Here is a 21,591-nt window from a genome sequence, read left to right as displayed (position 1 = left end):
GGAAAAAAAGGACGAAGGATGGTAAATGGAAAATTACAGAAAATGCGATCGGCCCTTCGCGAGCAGAAGCGCCCGCGAGAATTCCGATTGATTTAACCGCGAACGGCCACATTAATTCTGCGCGCTGCGTAAGACGTGGAAAAATCGAGCACAATGGGGGGATGGATTGGGGAGGATCAGGGATGACCCCGCGCGGACAGCGAAAAGGTAATTTGATGAAATATCGCGGACTTCGGGCGCCGCCGGCAGACGACGCGAAAAGTCGCATTAATTTAAGGGCGCGATTGTAATGTCGGCGCGAAGGAGAGGAGAGATTATTCCAACTTTTGCCGCAGAAGCGATATAGGTACACTGACCAAAAAATTTGATCGTTCTTAGAAGTAGTTATTTTAATACTGTGAAACGAAGCATTTATTTCAAACTAATAATATTTATTTGATTTTATATTTTATTATTAATAATAATATTGATTTTTTATTCATAATATTTATTTGATATAAGAAAATCCTTTTCAAAACAAATAAATATTTATTTGTTTCAAATAAATGATTCATTTCTCAGTATTGAACTAAATAAATTTGTTAACTTGACTAAACCTTTCAACTAAATATTATTTTGTTAATTGAACGTATAAAAATATTTAAATTATTAAATCTAACAAAACGTATATTTGATTTAAATACTGATATATCAATTTGTTCAATTATCCAGATAGTGATTTAGTTGAAAGGTTAAATTTAGTCAAGTTAACACATTTTTTTACAGTGTCTATTCACCTCTGTACGTCTTTTTTTTAATTTATGACAATCATGACATCTGTTATATCTAATTTCGTCGTCGCGAAACGAGATTATACTCCTCAACAAGAAAAATTAATCGGAGTGAGATTAATTGTTCTTTTTTATATAGATTTTTTGGATGCTAACAATACGAATCTAGTTTCCAAATTACTCCATCATGTCATAATTTTTATTTAAAGTTGTAAAAAAGGACACTTTTCACGAACTTATTATAGCTGCAGTATATGACGTACTAGAAAGTATTATTGCAATCAAAATAAAGTATATTGTTAGGATTTTCAAAAGGAGTTTTTTATGTCAGTCAATAGTATCCACGATTAAATATATTGCAGAGGTTAAATAGGGAATATAAACAGATTTTCTCTCATCATGTTACAATTTTCATTTAAAGTTGTAAAAAAGGACACTTTTCACGAAAACTTATTATAGCTGCAATATATATATGACGTGTTAGAAAAGTTTTATTGTAATCAATATTAAGTATATGGTTAGGATCTTCAAAAGGAACTTTTTATGTCAGTAAATAAAGTATTCATACACGATTAAATGTATTGCAGTAGTTAAATAGAATATAAATAGATTTCAATTATGTTTATTTAATATTTTAAAGGTTTTTAACTAATTTTTTTAATCCTTAAAAGCTGTTTAATAAATCATCAATGATCTAATTGTAAATCGCAGCTCATATTTAACCACCTATCTTATTAACCGACACCAAAAATTCCTTTTGATGGTTGAAAGTTCAAACAACATACTTTATACTTTGATTAAAATAAAATTTTTCCAGCACGTCACATATTGTTAAAATGTGACAAAGTTCATGAAAACAGTCTTTTTGCAACTTTAATTAAAAATTTCTCAAAATTTGACATAATGGAGCAATTTGGAAACTGCATCCAAAAAACTGTAAAAAACGACTAAACTTGTTCAAAAAAAAAATTTTATTTTACAGTGTTATTAATATTCGGCCACTATTTTTTAATCCCCTTTTTATTCTACCATGATACAATCTGCGTATAATATTGCCTATATACCATCATTATTCTTCTTATCTGTTAAAATTTATTCTCGTTTTCATTGGGGGCTCGCACGGACGGGTCTATTTATAATCTATTCTCATCATTTTTTAAAAAACGAGGTTTTTATCCTTCATCCTTCTTACTCGCGTTGCACAAAGTGATTTCGCTCAATCTTAAACCGGCTTGCTTTTTCAGCGATAAAAGCATTCATATTTAAAAAATAATTGAAAGGATAATCTCATCGGAATTTTTCATGAAAACATGCTTTTAACTGATCTATTTTCTTTTTTTTCATTTTTAAAACGAAACAGAGAAAACCGTCACTCTTTCTCTTCTTAATTAAACATTCAGTTGCTCGTCACATAGAATATTAACAGTTAATCGTTATCAGTGTTTGCCGTTATCTAAAAATGAATAAAATTATATATATATATATATATCATGCTTAAATTTTAGCTACGACAGCTGATATATTCTCCGTTAAACTACAAAATATTATAAATATATTTTAAATCGGCCAATAGAGCCCAAAACGCGAAAATTAATTTTTCAGACCTATTTTTTCATATGAAAGTTCGAGGTTAATTAATAAATGAAACTTTTAGTAATCTCGTATCAAGAGATACAGTTAATATATTAAATACTAATAACATAAATATAATATTTTAAATCAGCCAATAATAGAGCCCAAAGCGCGAAAATGAATTTTCGGAACTGTATCTCTTGGTACAAGATTACTAAAAGTTCCATTTATTAATTATAAATATATATATATCGCATTCGCTCTATCGCGCAAGATAATTATTTTCAGCGAAAAGCTCCAGCTGAAGAATCGTGAAATGATTACTTGTAGCTTCGAGCGCGGAACGTGCGAGGATATCGTAGGATTTGAAACGTCAAGTGAGAATCGAAATTTCTCCCTTTAGCAATCCTTCTTGTTAAGACGTTCGCTCGTACCCCGCAATAATTTTTTAACAGCGTTCCCTCTCTCTAGCGTTAATTTTGCAACGAGCTTTAGGACGAACACACAATGGCCATAAATAAAGCGGCGAAACGGTGCGCCGTGTATCTGGAATTCCGGAAGAGGGTGGAGAAAGAGAGGGATGAAGGAGGGAGAAGAGGGTTGATGCACTCGGGGGAGGGCAATTCCGGGGATGTCAAGCACTACCATCAGTCTCTTGCCTTGAAGTATTCCTGTCTTCGAGTGCATCTCTCTCTCCACGCGAGCAGTCGTAATTCAGTTACGCTTGCCTGTAATTGTTGTATACTCGGAGGACTCAATTTTCGAAAGCCGCAGTCGTCAGACATTTACCGTTAAAACGCGTCGCTTAATTTGTCGCGGAGTTGCGTTACGTCGTTAAGGCCAACAAGTGCCTAATAACACTTACAAATACTATATATACTTCGGAGTTGAAATTATGCTAAGTTTGAGGCATCTTTCGTCTTACATTATTACGAGATTTATTGTTTGTCTTCTAGTCTGGTGAAATTAGACTTTGACTTCAACAAAATTATAATCAAGCTGAATTTTTGTGGAGACCTTTATTCCAATGTTCCAATGAAATCCTGAAAAGTATCCTTAATTTCAGTTAGAGCGTTTTTTATGGGAGGTGAATTTTTTTGCCATTATCTCGAAAATTATCAATTTTTCGAGAAAAATAGTTATTATCAAAATTTTAATTCATAAAATTCTCTACAAAAAAGGTCATTATACTTTTTTTCGTACAACTAATCGCTTTTGAGTAAAACTTCGCGAGCAGTAAAGTTGCAATATTTCTAATAGTAACTAATAGTAGTAATGTGCACATTTTCTTTCAGACCTAATTCGCTCTATATCTTTAAATTCCACGAAAAAAAGTATAATAACTTTTTTGTAGGGAATTTTATGAGCTACAATTTTGATAATAACTATTTTACTCGAAAAATTGATAGTTTTCGAGATAATGGCAAAAAACTAAAATTTACATCCTTTTATCCCCCATAAAAAAAACGTCCTGGCTGAAATTAAGGGTACTTTTCAGGATTTCATTAGAAATAAAGGCCCCCACAAAAATTCAGCTTGATTATAATTTTTTTGAAGTTTTGCCCTTTTCAAGTCTAATTTTACTAGACTATATTCCCCAATCTCTCGTCTCTCGTTTCGAGAAAGAAATGTAAAAGCAAAGTGTCTAGCTGTCTTTGAAATGTTGAAAGTTCTTGAAATGCTCTGGAATTTTGTTTCTCCACGGAAAAAAAGAATTAGCTATCATAACTAAATTTTAGCTGTATATATTACACATGAAATTTAGTTTCTTCTTCCAAATAAAAAAAAAATTATTCCAACATCATATTGTTCCACGATTATCATGAATTTCAGGGTAAATTCTAAGAAAAAATTTTCTCTGTAGATTTTAAAGTTCAAATATAATATAATATAAAAAAATATTATAGCGAATATTTGTAATGCATATATTAATTTTCATTAACTTGCAATTTATATTGACTTGATAAAAAAAATAAATAAATAAAATTTTCGGTTATACATCTTTCTCATACTATTGGAATATTGTGCAAATTTGCTTGAATGTCCCTAAATTTTATGTTCAAATTTTACTAAACACCCTGAAAAGATTTCACATCTCTTCGTGTATTACTTTCATTTTTACTTTCATTTTGATAATTACATTTTTTATTTTATTAATATAAAAGGGAATAACTCCGAGGATAATTAAATTATCACAAAGAAACTATAAGGACATATTTTACCGCAGAATTTTTTAATTAACGCTGTTCGCGCTGTTGCGAAGCCGCGAATGATTATTATTATTGCTGCAGAACTAACGTCGACAAAGCTGAACGACCGCCGCGCTTCTAAATATTATTCTATTTGATTCGGTGGTTATTCCGCGAAATCGACGGTACGTCGTGTGAACAATAGGAAAAATGGATTCGAAAACGGAAGCGAAGTTTATCTGCGCGTGTGACGCGGAATTTTAAATAAATTCGCGAATAACAAACACATCTCATTCGCGCGCATCGCGAGCGAATATTAAATTAAAATTTCATTCATTATATTCGCGCATTAATAACTTCGATATATATATACATAATAAAACGAGTCTCTTTGTTCTCAGTTTTAATCGGACGAAAATAAGGTGAAAATTTCGTCGAACGAATCGGGCACGTCATTACAAAAATACGTCAAATCGCTCGCGAATTTTTTGCCGAATTTTTTAAATTCCCGGCAAAGAGAGAGAAAGAGAGAGTTTGGATGCTCGTCACAACCGCCGCGATCCTCGATAATAGGGTTAAATCGGCGGAAATTTATGGACGTTGACCATTCACGCTTCGCAGAAAAGGAGGGAAAAAAAGAACCGACGTAAACCGATGCACGATCACATTCTTTACGTTATGTATTAATATATTTTGTGCAGCGGGAGGCCAGAAAGTTTACGTTAAATTAACATATTTATATTATATAATATATTAATTAAATTATGGGCGTCCGCAGGATTTTTTCCAGGGAGAGATTATCATGATTAAAATTTTTTTTATTATTATTCTTAATTTTTTAAATTTAATTTTCATTTCAATATTTTGATATTAAATAAATTCTAGTGTTTATTCACAAGGAGAGCAAATGCTAATTTTTTTTGCTGATCCATGGGAGACAAATGCCTCCATGTCTTTGTCCTTTTTTCCAGGGAGGGACACGATCAAAATTTTTTTTGTTTTTTATTATTCTTTGTTCAGTGTGTACACTCCCTGGAAAAACCTGGAAGATCTGGAATTCTCAGGGAATTTTGTTCTACCTTGAAAAATCCTGGAATTATCATGGAATTTGATTTGAACTCGGGGAATTTAAAAAAAAAATTGCCTCTTTGATTTTAAAATATTAAAATATATTTTATTGTAATATAATACGATATTATATATTATATATATATAATTAAAATATAATATATGTCTAATTTAAATTTTTAAATATATATATGGTATATATAAAAAATACTTCATTTATCTTAAAAAATTATGTATAACAAATAATGATTTTAAAATTGTATTCTAAATATGATTTAAAATACTTTGATTTAACCTGGAATTTTGAACAAAAGTACCTGGAAAATCATGGAATTCTCAGGAAATTTATTTCCAAGATTTAAGTATACACCCTGTTGTTAATTTTTTAAATTCCATTTTTTAATTTTACTATTTTTACATTAAATAAAATTGCAAATAAATGTCCAGTGTCTATTCAGAAGGAGAGCAAATGTTAAATTTTTTTTTACTGATTCCGGGTTCCTATACTCAGCCTTATTGCGGAATGCTTTCGTGGGAAGGACGGAATCGCTCGGTATCGGGTCGTTAAAAGGAAATTTGTTAAAGCGGTCCTTTTATAAGGTTGCCGTAACACGCGAAGGTATTTTCCTCACTTCCCTCTTTAAAAAAGAAAAAAAAAGAACAAAATACCAGGGCGGAGGAAAGGGTGTTCAACGTCGCGAAAGTTACGTGATGCAAAACTCTAAATGTCCTCATGTATCGCGCCGCGCATTAGCATGCTTAAGGACAATTTCCTGCAAGATTTCTTATATATATTTCTTTACTCTTGTGCATAACGGCACGCTAGGATATTTTTTTGCGAGAGAGAGAGAGAAGGAGATAGAAAAGCATTCGAGAATGACGTTTGCGATTAAAGTGACAACTGCATAATGTGGCGTTAAATGGAGATATGTCTCTTTGAAATTGACGATTTCCTTTTAGAGATAATGCACTAATTCGAGTAAAACGACGGGCGATAATATATTTCTTCGGAAATAGTTACATATTATTGATTGTGAGATAATATTGGCATTTAATTCGAGAGTTATGTCACCATACGAATAAATTATACAATTTATTGTTGTGAATGTATTATATATATATGGGCATTCGCATTTTATATTAAATCAAGTCGGGTCCGTCGTGGCGGGAATGCTGGGGAAAAAAATGACGAATCGTATCCCGTATTCCGGATATTAAAGGACGGGACTTTCATCGCACAGCTCCGGCAGTTTTATAATAAAATAACAGGCGCGAGGGACATTTATTAAGGAAGTTGCTCGGCGTCTCTCGCGACGCTGCGAGGCATTTGTGAAAAAATCACGATACGGGAATAAGCTCGATAGATTTTTATACTGCTCGTCCCTCTATTTATTTTTAAATGCACAGATGAATAAATGTGAAAAACTCCCGTAAATAAAAACCAGATTTGAGGTATTTAAATGTATGATACAATAAAACAGCTAATACAAAAAATATATATATTAATAAATATAAAATATATATAATATTATTCGCTTAATATATAAAAAATATATATATATATATATATATATATATATTTATTTATATAAAATATATATGATGTATAAAAATAATACAAATATGTAGAGAAATTATCCGTTTTCCCAAAAGTAAATAAATATCTTTATAATAATATTTTTACTACTATTTATTTCAGAAAAAATATATATTCCGATATCGCAACCATATTTGCTGTTTTTGTATAAAAACAGAGAAAATAAAATATATTTATTTATTTACAAGAAATTCTTCTACGGGACAAATTATTTCAAAAACATTCGAGTTAAATTTATCTGTCGCCACAAGAACTGAAAATTTAAATTCCGCGAAAGAGAAGTTAATTCTGGGATATGGAGCATAATTCAATCAATTATGTTTACGGCCGGAATAGATTTCTACCAACGAAAAACCAATAATATCGTTAGTCCAACTATACTCGATTCCTCGTTTAACGAAAATATCATTTTAGACAATCGCATTAACCTTTGACACCACCTCATTTAACGATTTAACTACTGTTCAACTTTATTTTCGAAGCAATTATATTGACCAAAATATCTCGAAGCGCGACGTGTGATTCATTCTTGATTTATTATTGTTTTTAAGCATTCATCAATTTCGAAATATATATTTTAATAATATCTATCTTTTTCTGTCTCTCTTTCTCTCCAATATTTTATAATAATATCCTCAATTTTAATCTTGTTTCCGCAGTTCCGATCTGTATCATTCTCGCTGGGTTTTGACTTATCGAAAACGCAGTTTCCGCGGATGATTTGGCGCAAAAGTTTCGCGTCAAATGGAGCGTGGTGCCGCCGAAAAAAAGATCGATATAACTCGCCGGGAGTCCTCGATATACAGCATCCGCCTCCTTTATACGGTATAAATAAAGCGCGTGAAAATTTCGTCCTTTTGTTTCGACGCGATTCATTGACTCTCGCTAGTGTCTATTAGTATCTTCAAATTACGTACAATGGAAAGAAATTTGTATAGATAGGATATAGAGGAGGAAATTAAAGGATTTCTTTTCAATTTGCATATTATTATTATATTACATGGAGAAAAAAAGGATTTTCTCCGGCTGTTTAAATTTTTTGTTTCGATCTTCTCAATTCAATTTAATAGAGTTCTTAGTTCTGGAAATGCTCCTGGTTTTTCCTAACGCTATATCGTCCTACTTGCGCACGTAAGAAAATATGGCCGCACCCCGCCGGAAGCTACATAAGCCAGTTTCCTTCGTTCTTCGCGATTCGCGGACGTAACGAAGCGCAGGAATTATTTCTTATCCCTGTCGTTCCAGAAATTGCGCGGTCATAGAAGAGAGAGAGAGAGAGAGAGTTTCTCCGGTTTTCCATAGATCCCGGGAGAAAAAGTCCGGTCTCGAGAAATGCCGCTTTATTATACTTTTCATACAACTCTTGTTACGAAAAGGCGGAAAATGTTGCCGTACACTATTAGCGAAATAATTGAGATAATCATGAAGAAGGGCAAAGAAAAGTTTTATTTCCCTCTTCCTGCCACCTGCGCTTATACAGGGTGTAACTAAACAAAGATATACGAAGGCACATCATCGGATGCAGGACGACAAACTAAATCGAAAAGTCCTGAGCCATTTTTTAATCTGAGTTTTATTTTTGATGATATAAATTGTTAAAATTGGCCAATTAGCGCGTGGCTACAACGGAAAACAGCATAGGTTCCGCCTTAATAGGCGTGGCCACGCGCTAATTGGTCAATCTTTAACAATTTATAGCGTGAAAAATAAAGCCCAGATTAAAAAATGGCACAGGACTTTTCGATTTAGTTTGTCGTCCTGCATCCGATGATGTGCTTCGTGTACCTTTGTTTAGTTACACTCTGTATAACCCTCTGTCCACCCCCGTATAGGCAGTAATCAAAAATATATTTTTGCTCAACCCGTTGCTGAAAATTTCAAACCGACGCAGCGCGAAACGACTTTCTTCATATATACAATTTCGTTATATATTGATGTTTTTTCATTAACATTTATAGGGATTGACTTCTTCTTTCACTTGTCAAATATTGAATTAAAAATAACTTTGGTTCTTCAATCACCTACATACTATATCTGTGCTGTGCAAGAGACTTCGATTATGACATGTTTTGTTTTGCTTGATATAACTAGTTAAACAAAAATATTTAAACAAAAAGAGGTCATATTTATAATAAATCAGCAAGCTGTCTCTTAAATTATGAATTGGTTAATTTTATTTCATTGAAAAAAACAAAAGATTCTCTCAAAAAATAAATGACAAAAAATGGAATTTGATTGACGTCTTAACACATTTTTAACAATTGTTTATTCATTCAATTTCTTTACCATTTTTCTACTTTAAAAATATAATTAAATTGACCGACATATTCCATCGAAATTATTTCACAATATCGTTTCTCTATTCGGCGAAAGGTGTCTTCTTTTTCGCCGAAAATAAAAATTCGAAAACAATTATTAGATAGCTGGGAAAAAAAGCGATAACTCGAATAAACATTTAATTTGTCTTGTTCGCGAATCAGCACGTGCCAAGAAATTAATACCTTGTTTATAAACGTCATAGAATTTGTTCGTTGTCGTTCCCAACCACCTGTTTACCTGACGTTATCTTCATCATCCTGTTCCGTCGACGCGTTTCCCGCAGATTCTCTACCTTCTCTCACTCCCCTCTCTCTCTCTTATAAATACATGGTATATTCCATGCAGTTTACATATTCCATTCATATACCATTCTCGCAGAATATTCCCGATGATTCAAATATCGCTGGAGCATCCTCGGGAAAGGGAGGCCATGACGCGCGTCTTCTTCGCCAGCTTCTCTCCCGTGGCTCCTTTGATCTTTCCTTCCTCTCGGAGTGATGTCATCCGAATGCCGCGTATATCTCGCAAAAGGGGATCGCGATCTTCCCGGGTCGCGCGTTTCGGGCTTTGTCGTTTATTCGTCGGAAACGTCTCGCGCGTCTCGAGCGATTCGTCGTGAATTTTTGAAGGAAACGCTTATGAGGAGAGCTGCGGATCTAAACAGCAATGTTGTTGCAACGAGTGCACTTCCATTTTCTATTTTTAAAATAACATAAGCGGACTCGCGCACCAGAAAAATGACACATAAAAATATGAATTATATAAAACTCGACGTTTTACTCTTGTATGTTTTTTTTAATATTTTATTTGTCACAATTTGGTGTGATTTTTTTACCGTGTGTTATTTTGCCAAATCCTGATTGCATTAGATTGTCAAAAATTATTTCGACGCATAACGCAAGATTATATAATTACAGAGTTCACCATAATCTTTATAAAATTGAGAAATTTTATATCTCGAAATTAAACAAAATATATATACCATAAAAGAAATATATGTATATACATATATATATATATATAAATAAATTATAAAAATTTAAAAACTTGCTGTGTAGAAATTAAGAAAATTGGATACATTAACTCAAATCTAGAGAAGGAGAAAGAGAAAGAGACCGAGAAAGAGAGAAAATATGAATTAGAACACTTGCGGTTGTGAGCATCTTCACAGTTTTAAGCGCAATTTATCTCTCGTTTCTCCTTTGATATTTCAATTACAAAATGTTATTACTCTTCCGAGTAGTTTTCAACAATATAACTAAATGTATCGCAAAAACACGAAAACAGCGCTACTCCAATTAGCCTTGTCCGGTTTAATTTGTTTAAGCAAGCAAGATCTCTCGTGCGTTTCAAACTCGCTTAAACACAAATACAACATTTTTTAGCGCGCAGTTTTCCCCGATCCGCCTTTGTTATACCGTGTGTATGTGTGTTTGCAGAAACAAACGGCCTGAGGATGAAGCAGCTGATAGTACCCAAGCACGTGGCCCGTGGGGAAACCATACGCCTCGAGTGCGACTTTGAGCTGGACAACGAGAAACTGTACTCGGTCAAATGGTACAAGGACGGCAACGAGTTCTACCGATACGTGCCCCAGGAAAAACCACCCGCCATGGCGTTCAATCTTCCCGGCGTTACGGCGATCGTAAGGATGTTACCTCCTCTAAGTTTCGATATAATTAAATCTTAAGGTGAGGAGAGCGAAATAAATCAGTAATTTGCATAGAAAGGGGACAAAAGGCAGCATTGGCCCCCCTGGAATCAGTAGAAAAAACATTCAACATTTGCTCTCCTTGTGAATAAACCCTGGAATTTATTTGCAATTTTATTTAATATAAAAATAGTAAAATAAAAATTTCAAAATTAAGAAAGAATAATAATAAGAAGCAAAAACAATTTCAAGCATGAGAGAGTCCACAGGGAAGAGGGCAAGAGGCCCTCCTTGAAATCAGTAGAAAAATTAAGCATGTGCTCTCCTTGTGAGTAAATCCTGGAATTTATTTGCAATTTTATTTAATATAAAAATAGTAAAATAAAAATTTCAAAATTAAGAAAGAATAATAATAAGAAGCAAAAACAATTTCAAGCATGAGAGAGTCCACAGGGAAGAGGGCAAGAGGCCCTCCTTGAAATCAGTAGAAAAATTAAGCATGTGCTCTCCTTGTGAGTAAATCCTGGAATTTATTTGCAATTTTATTTAATATAAAAATATTAAAATAAAAATTTCAAAATTAAGAAAGAATAATAATAAGAAGCAAAAACAATTTCAAGCATGAGAGAGTCCACAGGGAAGAGGGCAAGAGGCCCTCCTTGAAATCAGTAGAAAAATTAAGCATGTGCTCTCCTTGTGAATAAACCCTGGAATTTATTTGCAATTTTATTTAATATAAAAATATAAAAATAACAAAAATCGAATTAAAAAATGAAGAAAAAATAAAATAATAAGAAACAAGAACAATTTCAATCATGCCTCTCCCTGGAAAAAATTCTGCGGACGCTTATAGTATAATAACTTGCGTAGAGTCTATCTCTGCGAGAAGACGACCTTAATAATATTAAAATGGATCTTGCAAACGAAAACGACTTTTCTTGATTCTCGCGACAATAAGACTGATGAGAAAGAGAGAGAGAGAGAGAGAGAGAGCCCAGTTGCAACATCGATGTAAATCCAGTAGTTTGTAAGTTCTACTTTGCGGCCGCGCCAGGTTTACACAGGCCACGAAGACCTTCCATGTTCTCGCGCCAAATCTTTATACAGTATCCACGTTTTCTCGCCCGCGACCGTATGTGTATGTATGTGTGTGTGTGGACGATCCTAGGGGATCTCCCTTCTTGCTGCATTGCGCCTTAAACGGGAACGGGATGTAATTGAAGAAATCCTGGGAAAGATTCCAGTAGACCATTCGGTGTTTTCATTTCGCGCTCTTTCGTTCTCTCTCTCGAAAATCTCGGTGCCCCGATGCGTTTCCGGAGATAGAAGGAGTTTCCCTGGGAATAATATACACGATTGATCCGTTTTCACTCGCGTATATACGAACCAAGGGATTTCTTAGTCTGCGATCGCCGAGGACAGCCAAAATCGAAAAGATTCCCGACGAAATCGACCGGGGAACCGCTATCTCGTTTCTCTCTCTTTTTCTGCCACCATATTTGTGTCTTTTAAAAATAAATCACGCGTTGCGCTCGAATGTTTTTTTCAATTGGAAAACAAATAGGAAGGCAGTGGAACTATAACTCGGAAATACATCCGACTGAAATTCGGAAATATGTATGCACATGTAATCGCGATATGGAGTAAACGGTGTAATAAAAATAAACGCGGGCTTGTTATTAATGATCAAATAAAAGAGAGAGATCGATAAGTGTCGATTTTCAAAATTCTATCTCGAAATTATTCCACGAGAAAAATATCCACCAAGGCGATACTTCACGCATCGTATTCCTGAAAATAACTTTCTCGCCCTTCCGTATCTAAATAAATAGGGTGTATCCAGTGTTTAGATGATTTAAAAATGAGCTGGATAAAGATGAGAAGATATGGAAATTTTTCTTAGACAAAATGAAGATGATTTTGTTTTAAATATTATATATAGATAAAAAATAAAACTATTCATGATGATTCATCTAGATAACTTTCAAATAATTAATTATTATTTTTCAGGATCGCTTATATAAATAACACAATTATAAAAAAAAATATGTAAATTATAAAAAGGATATAAAAATTATTTATATTTTTATTTGTCAGTTTTTATTGCTTACTGCTCCAGTTCTGCTTAATAAACATACTCAAATTATCTATCTAAATCAAATTATCTAGATAACTTCTAGATAATATTATTTTTGAGACGGTTTATGTAAATAACACAATGATAAAAAAATGTAAATTATAAAAAGGATATAAAAATTATTTATATTCTTATTTGCAAGTTCTACTACTTGATAAAAATACTTACAAATATTTTTGAGTGCTATGACTCTAAGGCAAATTATCTAGATAACTTCCAGATAATATTATTTTTGAGATGGCTTATGTAAATAACACAATGATAAAGAAATGTAATTATAAAAAGGATATAAAAATTATTTATATTCTTATTTGTAAGTTCTACTATACTTGATAAAAATACTCTAGTATTTTTGAGTGCTATATGACTCTAAATCAAATTATCTAGATAACTTCCAGATAATATTATTTTTGAGACGGTTTATGTAAATAACACAATGATAAAAAAATGTAAATTATAAAAAGGATATAAAAATTATTTATATTCTTATTTGCAAGTTCTACTACTTGATAAAAATACTCACAAATATTTTTGAGTGCTATGACTCTAAGGCAAATTATCTAGATAACTTCCAGATAATATTATTTTTGAGATGGCTTATGTAAATAACACAATTATAAAAAAATGTAAATTATAAAAAGGATATAAAAATTATTTATATTCTTATTTGTAAGTTCTACTATACTTGATAAAAATACTCTAGTATTTTTGAGTGCTACATGACTCTAAATCAAATTATCTAGATAACTTTCAGATAATATTATTTTTGAGACGGTTTATGTAAATAACATAATGATAAAAAAATGTAAATTATAAAAAGGATATAAAAATTATTTATATTCTTATTTGCAAGTTCTACTACTTGATAAAAATACTCACAAATATTTTTGAGTGCTATGACTCTAAGGCAAATTCTAATACATATTTTTATTATATCTATATAAAAATAAGATGATGGCAAAAATTCGATCTAGATGATCACCCGTACAATTTTCTTTAGATAACAACAAATACTGAGCGCATCGCACGGCGTAGCTTGCTGGGACGAGCAAAATTTCCATATTTTCGGCGCACTCGCTGCGATCAAAATGGCTTTTCATTCACGTCAAGACGTCGGATTAATGCCCGTATTACGCGCGCGCGAGCGGCGGATAAACAAAGGCGGGGCGATCTCTCCGTCATAATGAGCCTTAATATTAACATTAATCACCGGTCGCGAGATTGGCGCCCTTAGAAATTATCGGTCTCGCTACCCCGTGGCGGGGTCGTTATCGTTGTTTATAATTACATCGATTAGTATAATGAATCGTGAAATGCGCTCGTGTATATTCTCTCTCTCTCCCTCTCGCGGAGATGAAAATTGCGGGGATGCCAACGACGAGAGAGATGACCCTCCGGGTTCCGCGTTCCTCGCGAAACTAATTTAACGTGAAGCAGGAGGAAAGGGCAAGGAGGGCACGTTGTTCGTTAAGCTCTCGCATCGTCGTCGCGGGCGCGTCGTGAAATTGCCTTTCGTCGTCTTCGTCGTCGTCTTCGTCATCGTCCTTGTCAACGTCGCCGCAAAAGATAACGCATTACAAATTGATCCCTAGAGGGAGAGACTCACTCGTCACCCTCTCTCTCTCTTTCTCTCTACCCAGAAGAGTCTCCCTCTTCTGGGTTAATGATATTTCCAATAATTTCAATTTCTCCTCGTCGACTATATCACTCGCTCGGTTTTCCGCGCCATTGAGTGATACGAAAAAATTCCCCACGACGAGAACTTTTGGGCGAGGGATGATGATTCGCAGGACCTGGTGAGGGAATTTCGACAAGAATCGTTTTTCGCGCGCGAAAGGCAAATATAGGGGTATATATATCCCTCGATTTCGCATCCATTCGCGGAGAGGCGAGGACTAAAAATTCAGGACTTAATTCAATCGATTTCGGGGAGTTTAATGTTGCAAATGCGAAATTTATCGCGCGCGATGTATCACCGAGAGAGGACATTCGTGCGAAAATATCGCGGTTGGGAGAGAATTCGATTCTCCCGGCTTTCTACACGTACAATATATCTTTCGATTATCTTTCAGCGGAATCAACAATTTTTATTGAAAACTTTTTTAATGCTTCGCCCTCTTTCTATTTCAGATTCACAATTCCACCGACAGGACGGTCGACCTTTTCTCCCTGAATCTCATGAGCACGGGACGCTACAGATGCGAGGTTTCAGCGGAAGCGCCTTCTTTCCAGACCGTTTCCGACCATTCGGATATGGAAGTGGTCGGTAAGGAGCATCAAAGGCAGATTCGTATTAATTAAGAGTTTTATCTCTCAAAGGAATCGCGCAATAACGGCATAATCCGGGGGCCGCCGCGAAACTTTGGGGATATTATATTGTGATATAATACTTCTTTGATATAATTTTTCTTGGCCGAATGTTGTTGTTATCGCGATTGCGACCGCGAGGAGGAGAGAAAAAGAAAAGAATCACAGGCGGAAAGAAAACCGTGCTGACTAATCGTAATTTTATTCATGTCCGAAGTAAAATCAAATTCTTAAAGAAAGATTTATCTCTCCGTGAAATTGTGACTCGGGGACGGTTTAATTCCGAGACAAAGATTTATATACGTGTCATTTAACGGAAGGATTTCGGTTTCGTGCTCTCAAGGAGGAAGGAGAGGAGATTTCCCGTCGAGGATTAGGAATTTTAACGGCCTCGAGGATTTTATAAAGCCACTTAACGCGCGAGGAATTAAAACGAATCGCAGTTCCGATAGCTCCGAAAGAGTTAATTACGTCGCGTTAGTTTTAATCTGCGAGGGAGAACATTATCTGCTCGTTTCTCCCCATCGCATATCGACCTATATGACTCGGTGACGAATCGCTGACAATTTATCCTGACAGTAATATCGCGTTTGTGTAACTTTCGACTTTCCTCTCGCCGTTCTAAACGTTTTCCGTTAATCCTATCTTATTATCGTCATGTGCGACCCAGAAATGAAGTACCTTCTTTCAGCGCGAAACTCTCTCTCTCATTGACAAACTCAAAGCCGATTCGCTTAATTGCTTCACACAGTTTTCGAAATCGCGACATTCAATTTATCGACACGAAATTCGGAAAGATTCTCCCCGATCATTTCTAACTCGAGGATTATCAACGTTGCTCCGGCAAATTGAACCCTCTTTCTTGATTAAGGGGATGCTGCCGTTGTTCTGTTTTACCGATTTTAAGTTAGGTTAGGTTATCACTTTTTATTGAATATACAGATTGAAAAATCCCCCACAATCAAAGTATATTGATAATAATGAATTCTTTCATATCATCTCTATTGAGAGCGCCATATTTTGTGCACAAATAAACTGCAGAACTTTTGTATTAAATAAATATTGTTGTGAGCTGATGCAAAAGGAGGATGCGATAAAAAACTAATTTTAACAACTAATTTTTGTTTTATGCCTCGACATCGATTCCGCAAATATACATACATAATTAATTCAAGTACGAATTATTTTGATACAGGCTTTTAATCTCATTTTTATTATTAAGTATTGTTATGAGCTTGAAGTCAAAGTTGATAAAACAGTCGTGGTCAGCATCTCCTCAATATTGTACTAAATATCGATTGGGGAGAATTTTCAATAATTATGTGGCAAGTCTGGGAAATCTTTTAACTCTAGATCCGCCGTTATATATTTTTTCCTTCGTCCGAATCTCTTTAATCCACGATCATTTATTTATTCCCTTTTTGCCGAGCAAATTTCAATCGCGCGGTTTTCGCGCCAGCCAACTGGTTTCTTATTTATAATATATTCAGTGTTGTGCTTATAGGTGATTTTAAAATTAGCTAAATAGAGATGAGGTGAAAATATGTAAATTTATCTTAAATAAGATTAAGATGATTTTGTTTTTTGATCTATTGATATCTAGAATAAAAAATAAAATTATATATGGCGATTTATCTAGATTTAGAACTTTCAATATTATTTTTAAGTCCGCTTCTGTAAATACATAATTATTTTAAAAAATGTAAATTATTAAAAGAAATATAAAACTGTATTTATATTTTTATTTGTATAATATCGCTTACTGTTCAAGTTCTATTACGCAATAAAAATACTTGAGTATTTTTATGTGTTATTATATAGGTAACACTTTTTTCTATTGAAAATGCAGATATAGACAATACATATTTTTATTATGTATATAAAGCCAAGATGACGTCAAAAAATTCATCTGTATATAATTTTATGTAGCTAACAGCAAACACTGAATATATCTATATATCTAATACAATATAGCCCATATGAATGTGTATGTGTGTGCGTGGCTGTGTATAGTTAAATGTGTCATATATCGACTACAAAATGATTATAGCGAAGTGTTACTCCATTAAAATTTCCGCGCCGGTAAGCGTAAACAAGTTAAGCTAGCCGCAACAAAATTACGGTCAAGCGATATTGCGTTAAAATATTCGAGCGGGCGCGAGTTAAAAGCGCTTTCATCGTCGCTCGAATTGATCGAGAGGGAGGGGTCCTCTTTGACTTTTTTTTTCCACGATAAAATCCAAGCCGATTCTCACGAAAGCGTTTCCGGTATTTCCAGCACTGCCGAAGGACGGGCCCATCATTACGGCGACTCCGCGATCCGGGAAACATCGTTATCAACTCGGCGACGTCATACGGCTCAATTGCACTTCAGCAAAGTCGAAGCCACATGCCACGCTCAGCTGGTTCATCAACGGCGAACCCGTGAGTGCTCCAGACGCGCAGCATCTCTCTTTCTTCCTCTCTCTCTCTCTCTCTCTCTCTCTGTGCCTGTCTGCGTACCGCAACGTCTTGCCCGGATTGTCGGAAGCGTAAAACTTCGCGGGGACACACGTCACCGACGTCCAAGATAAGCCGTGATCTCGGCAAATCCGTCTAGAGTGGTCTATCTAGGGATTCGCACACGCTTACGAAAAGTGCGGTTGAGAGAGAGAGAGAGAGAGAAACTGGAAAAAGTCTCGAATATCTACGAATTTTTCGACCAGTTGTATGATTCAAGTAGCAAAATATTATTTATAATTATTTATCCTAATTTTTATCAAGCCTCTAAAAACTTTAAATTCCTGAAAAGTTACACGGAGAGAATTTTCTCTTAGAATTTACCCTGAAAATCATGGTAATCGTGGACAATATGGAAGAATTTTATATGAGCTTTTCTGATTAATATTTACCACAATAAAAAATATTAATAGGTACATAGTAAATTTTACTACGTACATAGTAAAATTAATCGAGTATATTTTATATCTTATTGTGCTAGATATTAATATTTTTATTGTGGTAAATATTAATCAGAAAAGCTCATATAAAACTCTTCCAACAGCATATTGTCCACGATTTTCAGGGTAAATTCTAAGAGAAAATTCTCTGCGTAGAGATCCTGTATAATTTCTATCTCCATATTCTCCAGGATTAAAACTTGAAATTCCCCACATGACACATTATATTGAGATGTGAATTAATATTCCGCTGGAGTAAAATCTAAGCAGACTATCGATTAAACTGATCCGAGAGTTTGACGCTAATATTATACATCGTTAGAGTCCTACACATCGCACAAGTGACAAAGTTGAATCTTCATATCTATCTTAATAAGGACTTCTTCCTTCGTAATATATCATGTTTTACCGCCATCGTGACACACGAGTTACGAGGTTCCGTAAAAGCGCGCTTTGATATTACTGTATGGCGGAGAAAAGTCGTAACAGTTTGCTCTCTCTCTTTCCCGTTTTGTTTTTCCTCTTAAACACCGTTAAAAGTTTTCCATCGCGGCAATAAGCCACGGTAAATTTCGCTTTTGCGCGAAAATAACGCGCGTCTCTTTCCGCAACAAGCGTTGACCGCGTTAATGTCCTTCGTTGACCCCACGATTACGCGCTAACAAAGCTCGGGGATTAATTTTGCAAAGTGTACTCTTTGGCGTGCAACTTTTTCATTTTTCATACGCGAACAAATAATTGGTTCTTGGATAATTAATCTTCGGCCGCGCTCGACGAACGGACGCTCGCGCAAAATTGCCTAATTAGTGTTTCAGCGTTCGCAGCTTATTAAAATTGGATTAATCAATATTCGAATCGATAATCTTACGATTAAAAGATAATCTCTCTATTTGTAATATGCGGAGCAGTGACCAATGCGCACTGTTGTAAATTACAAACCGTCGAAATTCTTGCTTTATTAAAGAGAAATCGCAAAATTTTCGCATTCAGTCACAGTTTAAAAATTTTTGTTAAATTTAACAGATATCATATGTTCTAAAGGATCGACAGAAATTTTTTTAGAATTGTGTTAGTTTAACATAATATGAATATGTTAGAGACACAAATATTGTGTTAATATTGTAACACGACATAAATGCAAAATTTCGAATAATTTAAAATAAATTTTGTGTAAAGTTAATATAATTTTAATGTAAAAATTAATAAAAAATATGTTAATTTTAGATTTTATCATCCTCACTTATGAAATGAAAAATCAACATTTTTTCTGTAAATTTTAACTTTTAGCTAAATCTTGTTACTAAAATAATGTTATTTTTCAATTGTTCATCTTTTTTCAATTGTTTTAATAATAATTTAAGTTCAATGAACATAATATGTAAAATTAATGAACGTGAATGTGTTAAATAATTAACACAAAAATTTTAAAACACATTTTTCTACTGTGACGTGATGTAAAAATTATTGCCATTATTATGATTGGAATACGTTTTATATATATATATATATACTTGATATACAACAAGGTTTCTCAATTTTTGTTATAATAAAATGTAACGAGAGAGAGATAGCAATCTTCTGCTATTAAAAGTTTATGTAGTGCTCTCAAGGAGCTCGCGGGTCAAGAGTCAATTTTCCAAGAAGTAGATTAGACAGATAATGTGGTATTTAATTCGCGGAGCACTGACGACGTTATTACATTTCGTAGGAAAAAAAAAGAAGAAAAAAAAGAGAGAAGAAGAATATTAATCTTTAATTAATCGTGGCTTCGCGCACATCTAAGAAGTATCGTTCATTTATTATCCTGCGTAATCCTTTACGGTCATCAAAGTTATTAAAGGGGGAGCATTATTTTCTTTCGGAGCCACTGTGTTTTTCAGCCGCTTTCCTATCTCATTGAATAAAACATCGTGTTCCGAAAGCATAAATGATCTCTTCAACTTCGCCGGAACGTTAGATATGAAAATTTCGGAAAAGTTATCGGTTTACCGTGAGAGATTAAAAGGGCGAGAGAGCGAGGACGATAACATTCGCGTATATATATATATGTATATACATATATCTCCTCGAGAATGTCGTCGTCGTCGTTGAAGCCAAGAGAGAGAATATACACTCGCATTTTCCCGCTCTTCGATTAGGTCGAAGCGCAGTTCTTGAAGCCGCTCTTAACCAACGTAGACCGGGAGGGTCTAGAGACCGCCACGCTCGGTCTAGAGTTCCGTCTGCGCACGAAACACTTCAAGAAGGGAGACTTGAAGATCAAATGCCTGGCGACGATATATACCCTATATTGGAAATCGAATGAGCTCAGCATAGAGGGCGAGAGGCCCCTGAAGATACCGGTAATGGAGAGCAGGGAGACAAGGGCGCAAGGGCACACGCATGCAGAGCATATCCTAGGTAAGAGAACAAAAAAGAGAGAAATCTCTCCCGGCCAGCCCTTGACTAAGGATAGATGACGTAGCAAGGGCGAGATGTCTACCCTACCCCACGGATTTCTTTATCGCGTGTCTTTCAATTTAGCTGCCGCCTGTTTCATATATGTAGGAACCTACGCTGTAAAAAAAGTATGTAAAATATTATATAAATAATAATTGTAAATTACACGAATTTTACACTTATTATTTATGTAATTTTACGTATCTTTTATGTAATATATTACATATGTAATATAGGTATAAAATATGTAATATATTACATATGTAATATAGGTATAAAATATGTAATATATTACATATGTAATATATATAAAATATGTAATGTATTACATATGTAATATATATAAAATATATTACATATTTTTTTACAGCGTAGTAATAAAAAGATTCTCAGATTAAAAATGTTATAAAATTGTACCGAGAAAAAAAAGTGAATGATTTATATTTACAATTCATTATACAATATCTTTTTTTTTCTTCTCTCCATCATAATTTAATTATCTTTTTCAACGTTTAAGAACGGCGAGGGAATAAAAAGCTGAAAGAAATCGCGAATGAAAATTGATGAATAAAATGAGATAATAGTGAGTAATAATAAAATAAG

At 34.0% G+C, this 21,591-nt stretch overlaps 1 protein-coding gene across 3 annotated transcripts in view; it reads left to right on the top strand.

The window, feature by feature from the left end:
* LOC114929992 (uncharacterized) overlaps nt 1–21,591 on the top strand; it is a 312,459-nt gene that overhangs the window by 288,073 nt on the left and 2,795 nt on the right. For all 3 annotated transcript variants that reach the window (XM_085489768.1, XM_085489770.1, XM_085489769.1), the window contains 4 exons: nt 10,955–11,160; nt 15,434–15,569; nt 17,889–18,034; nt 20,688–20,949. In XM_085489768.1, coding sequence (XP_085345894.1) covers nt 10,955–11,160; nt 15,434–15,569; nt 17,889–18,034; nt 20,688–20,949 — 750 coding nt within the window. The remainder of the gene's footprint in view (nt 1–10,954; nt 11,161–15,433; nt 15,570–17,888; nt 18,035–20,687; nt 20,950–21,591) is intronic.

This window comes from Nylanderia fulva, unplaced genomic scaffold (genome assembly GCF_048542155.1).
Source record: "Nylanderia fulva isolate GAGA-0341 unplaced genomic scaffold, ASM4854215v1 Scaffold9, whole genome shotgun sequence".
Lineage (NCBI taxonomy): Eukaryota > Metazoa > Arthropoda > Insecta > Hymenoptera > Formicidae > Nylanderia > Nylanderia fulva.
This window is presented reverse-complemented; position numbering and strand designations above follow the sequence as displayed.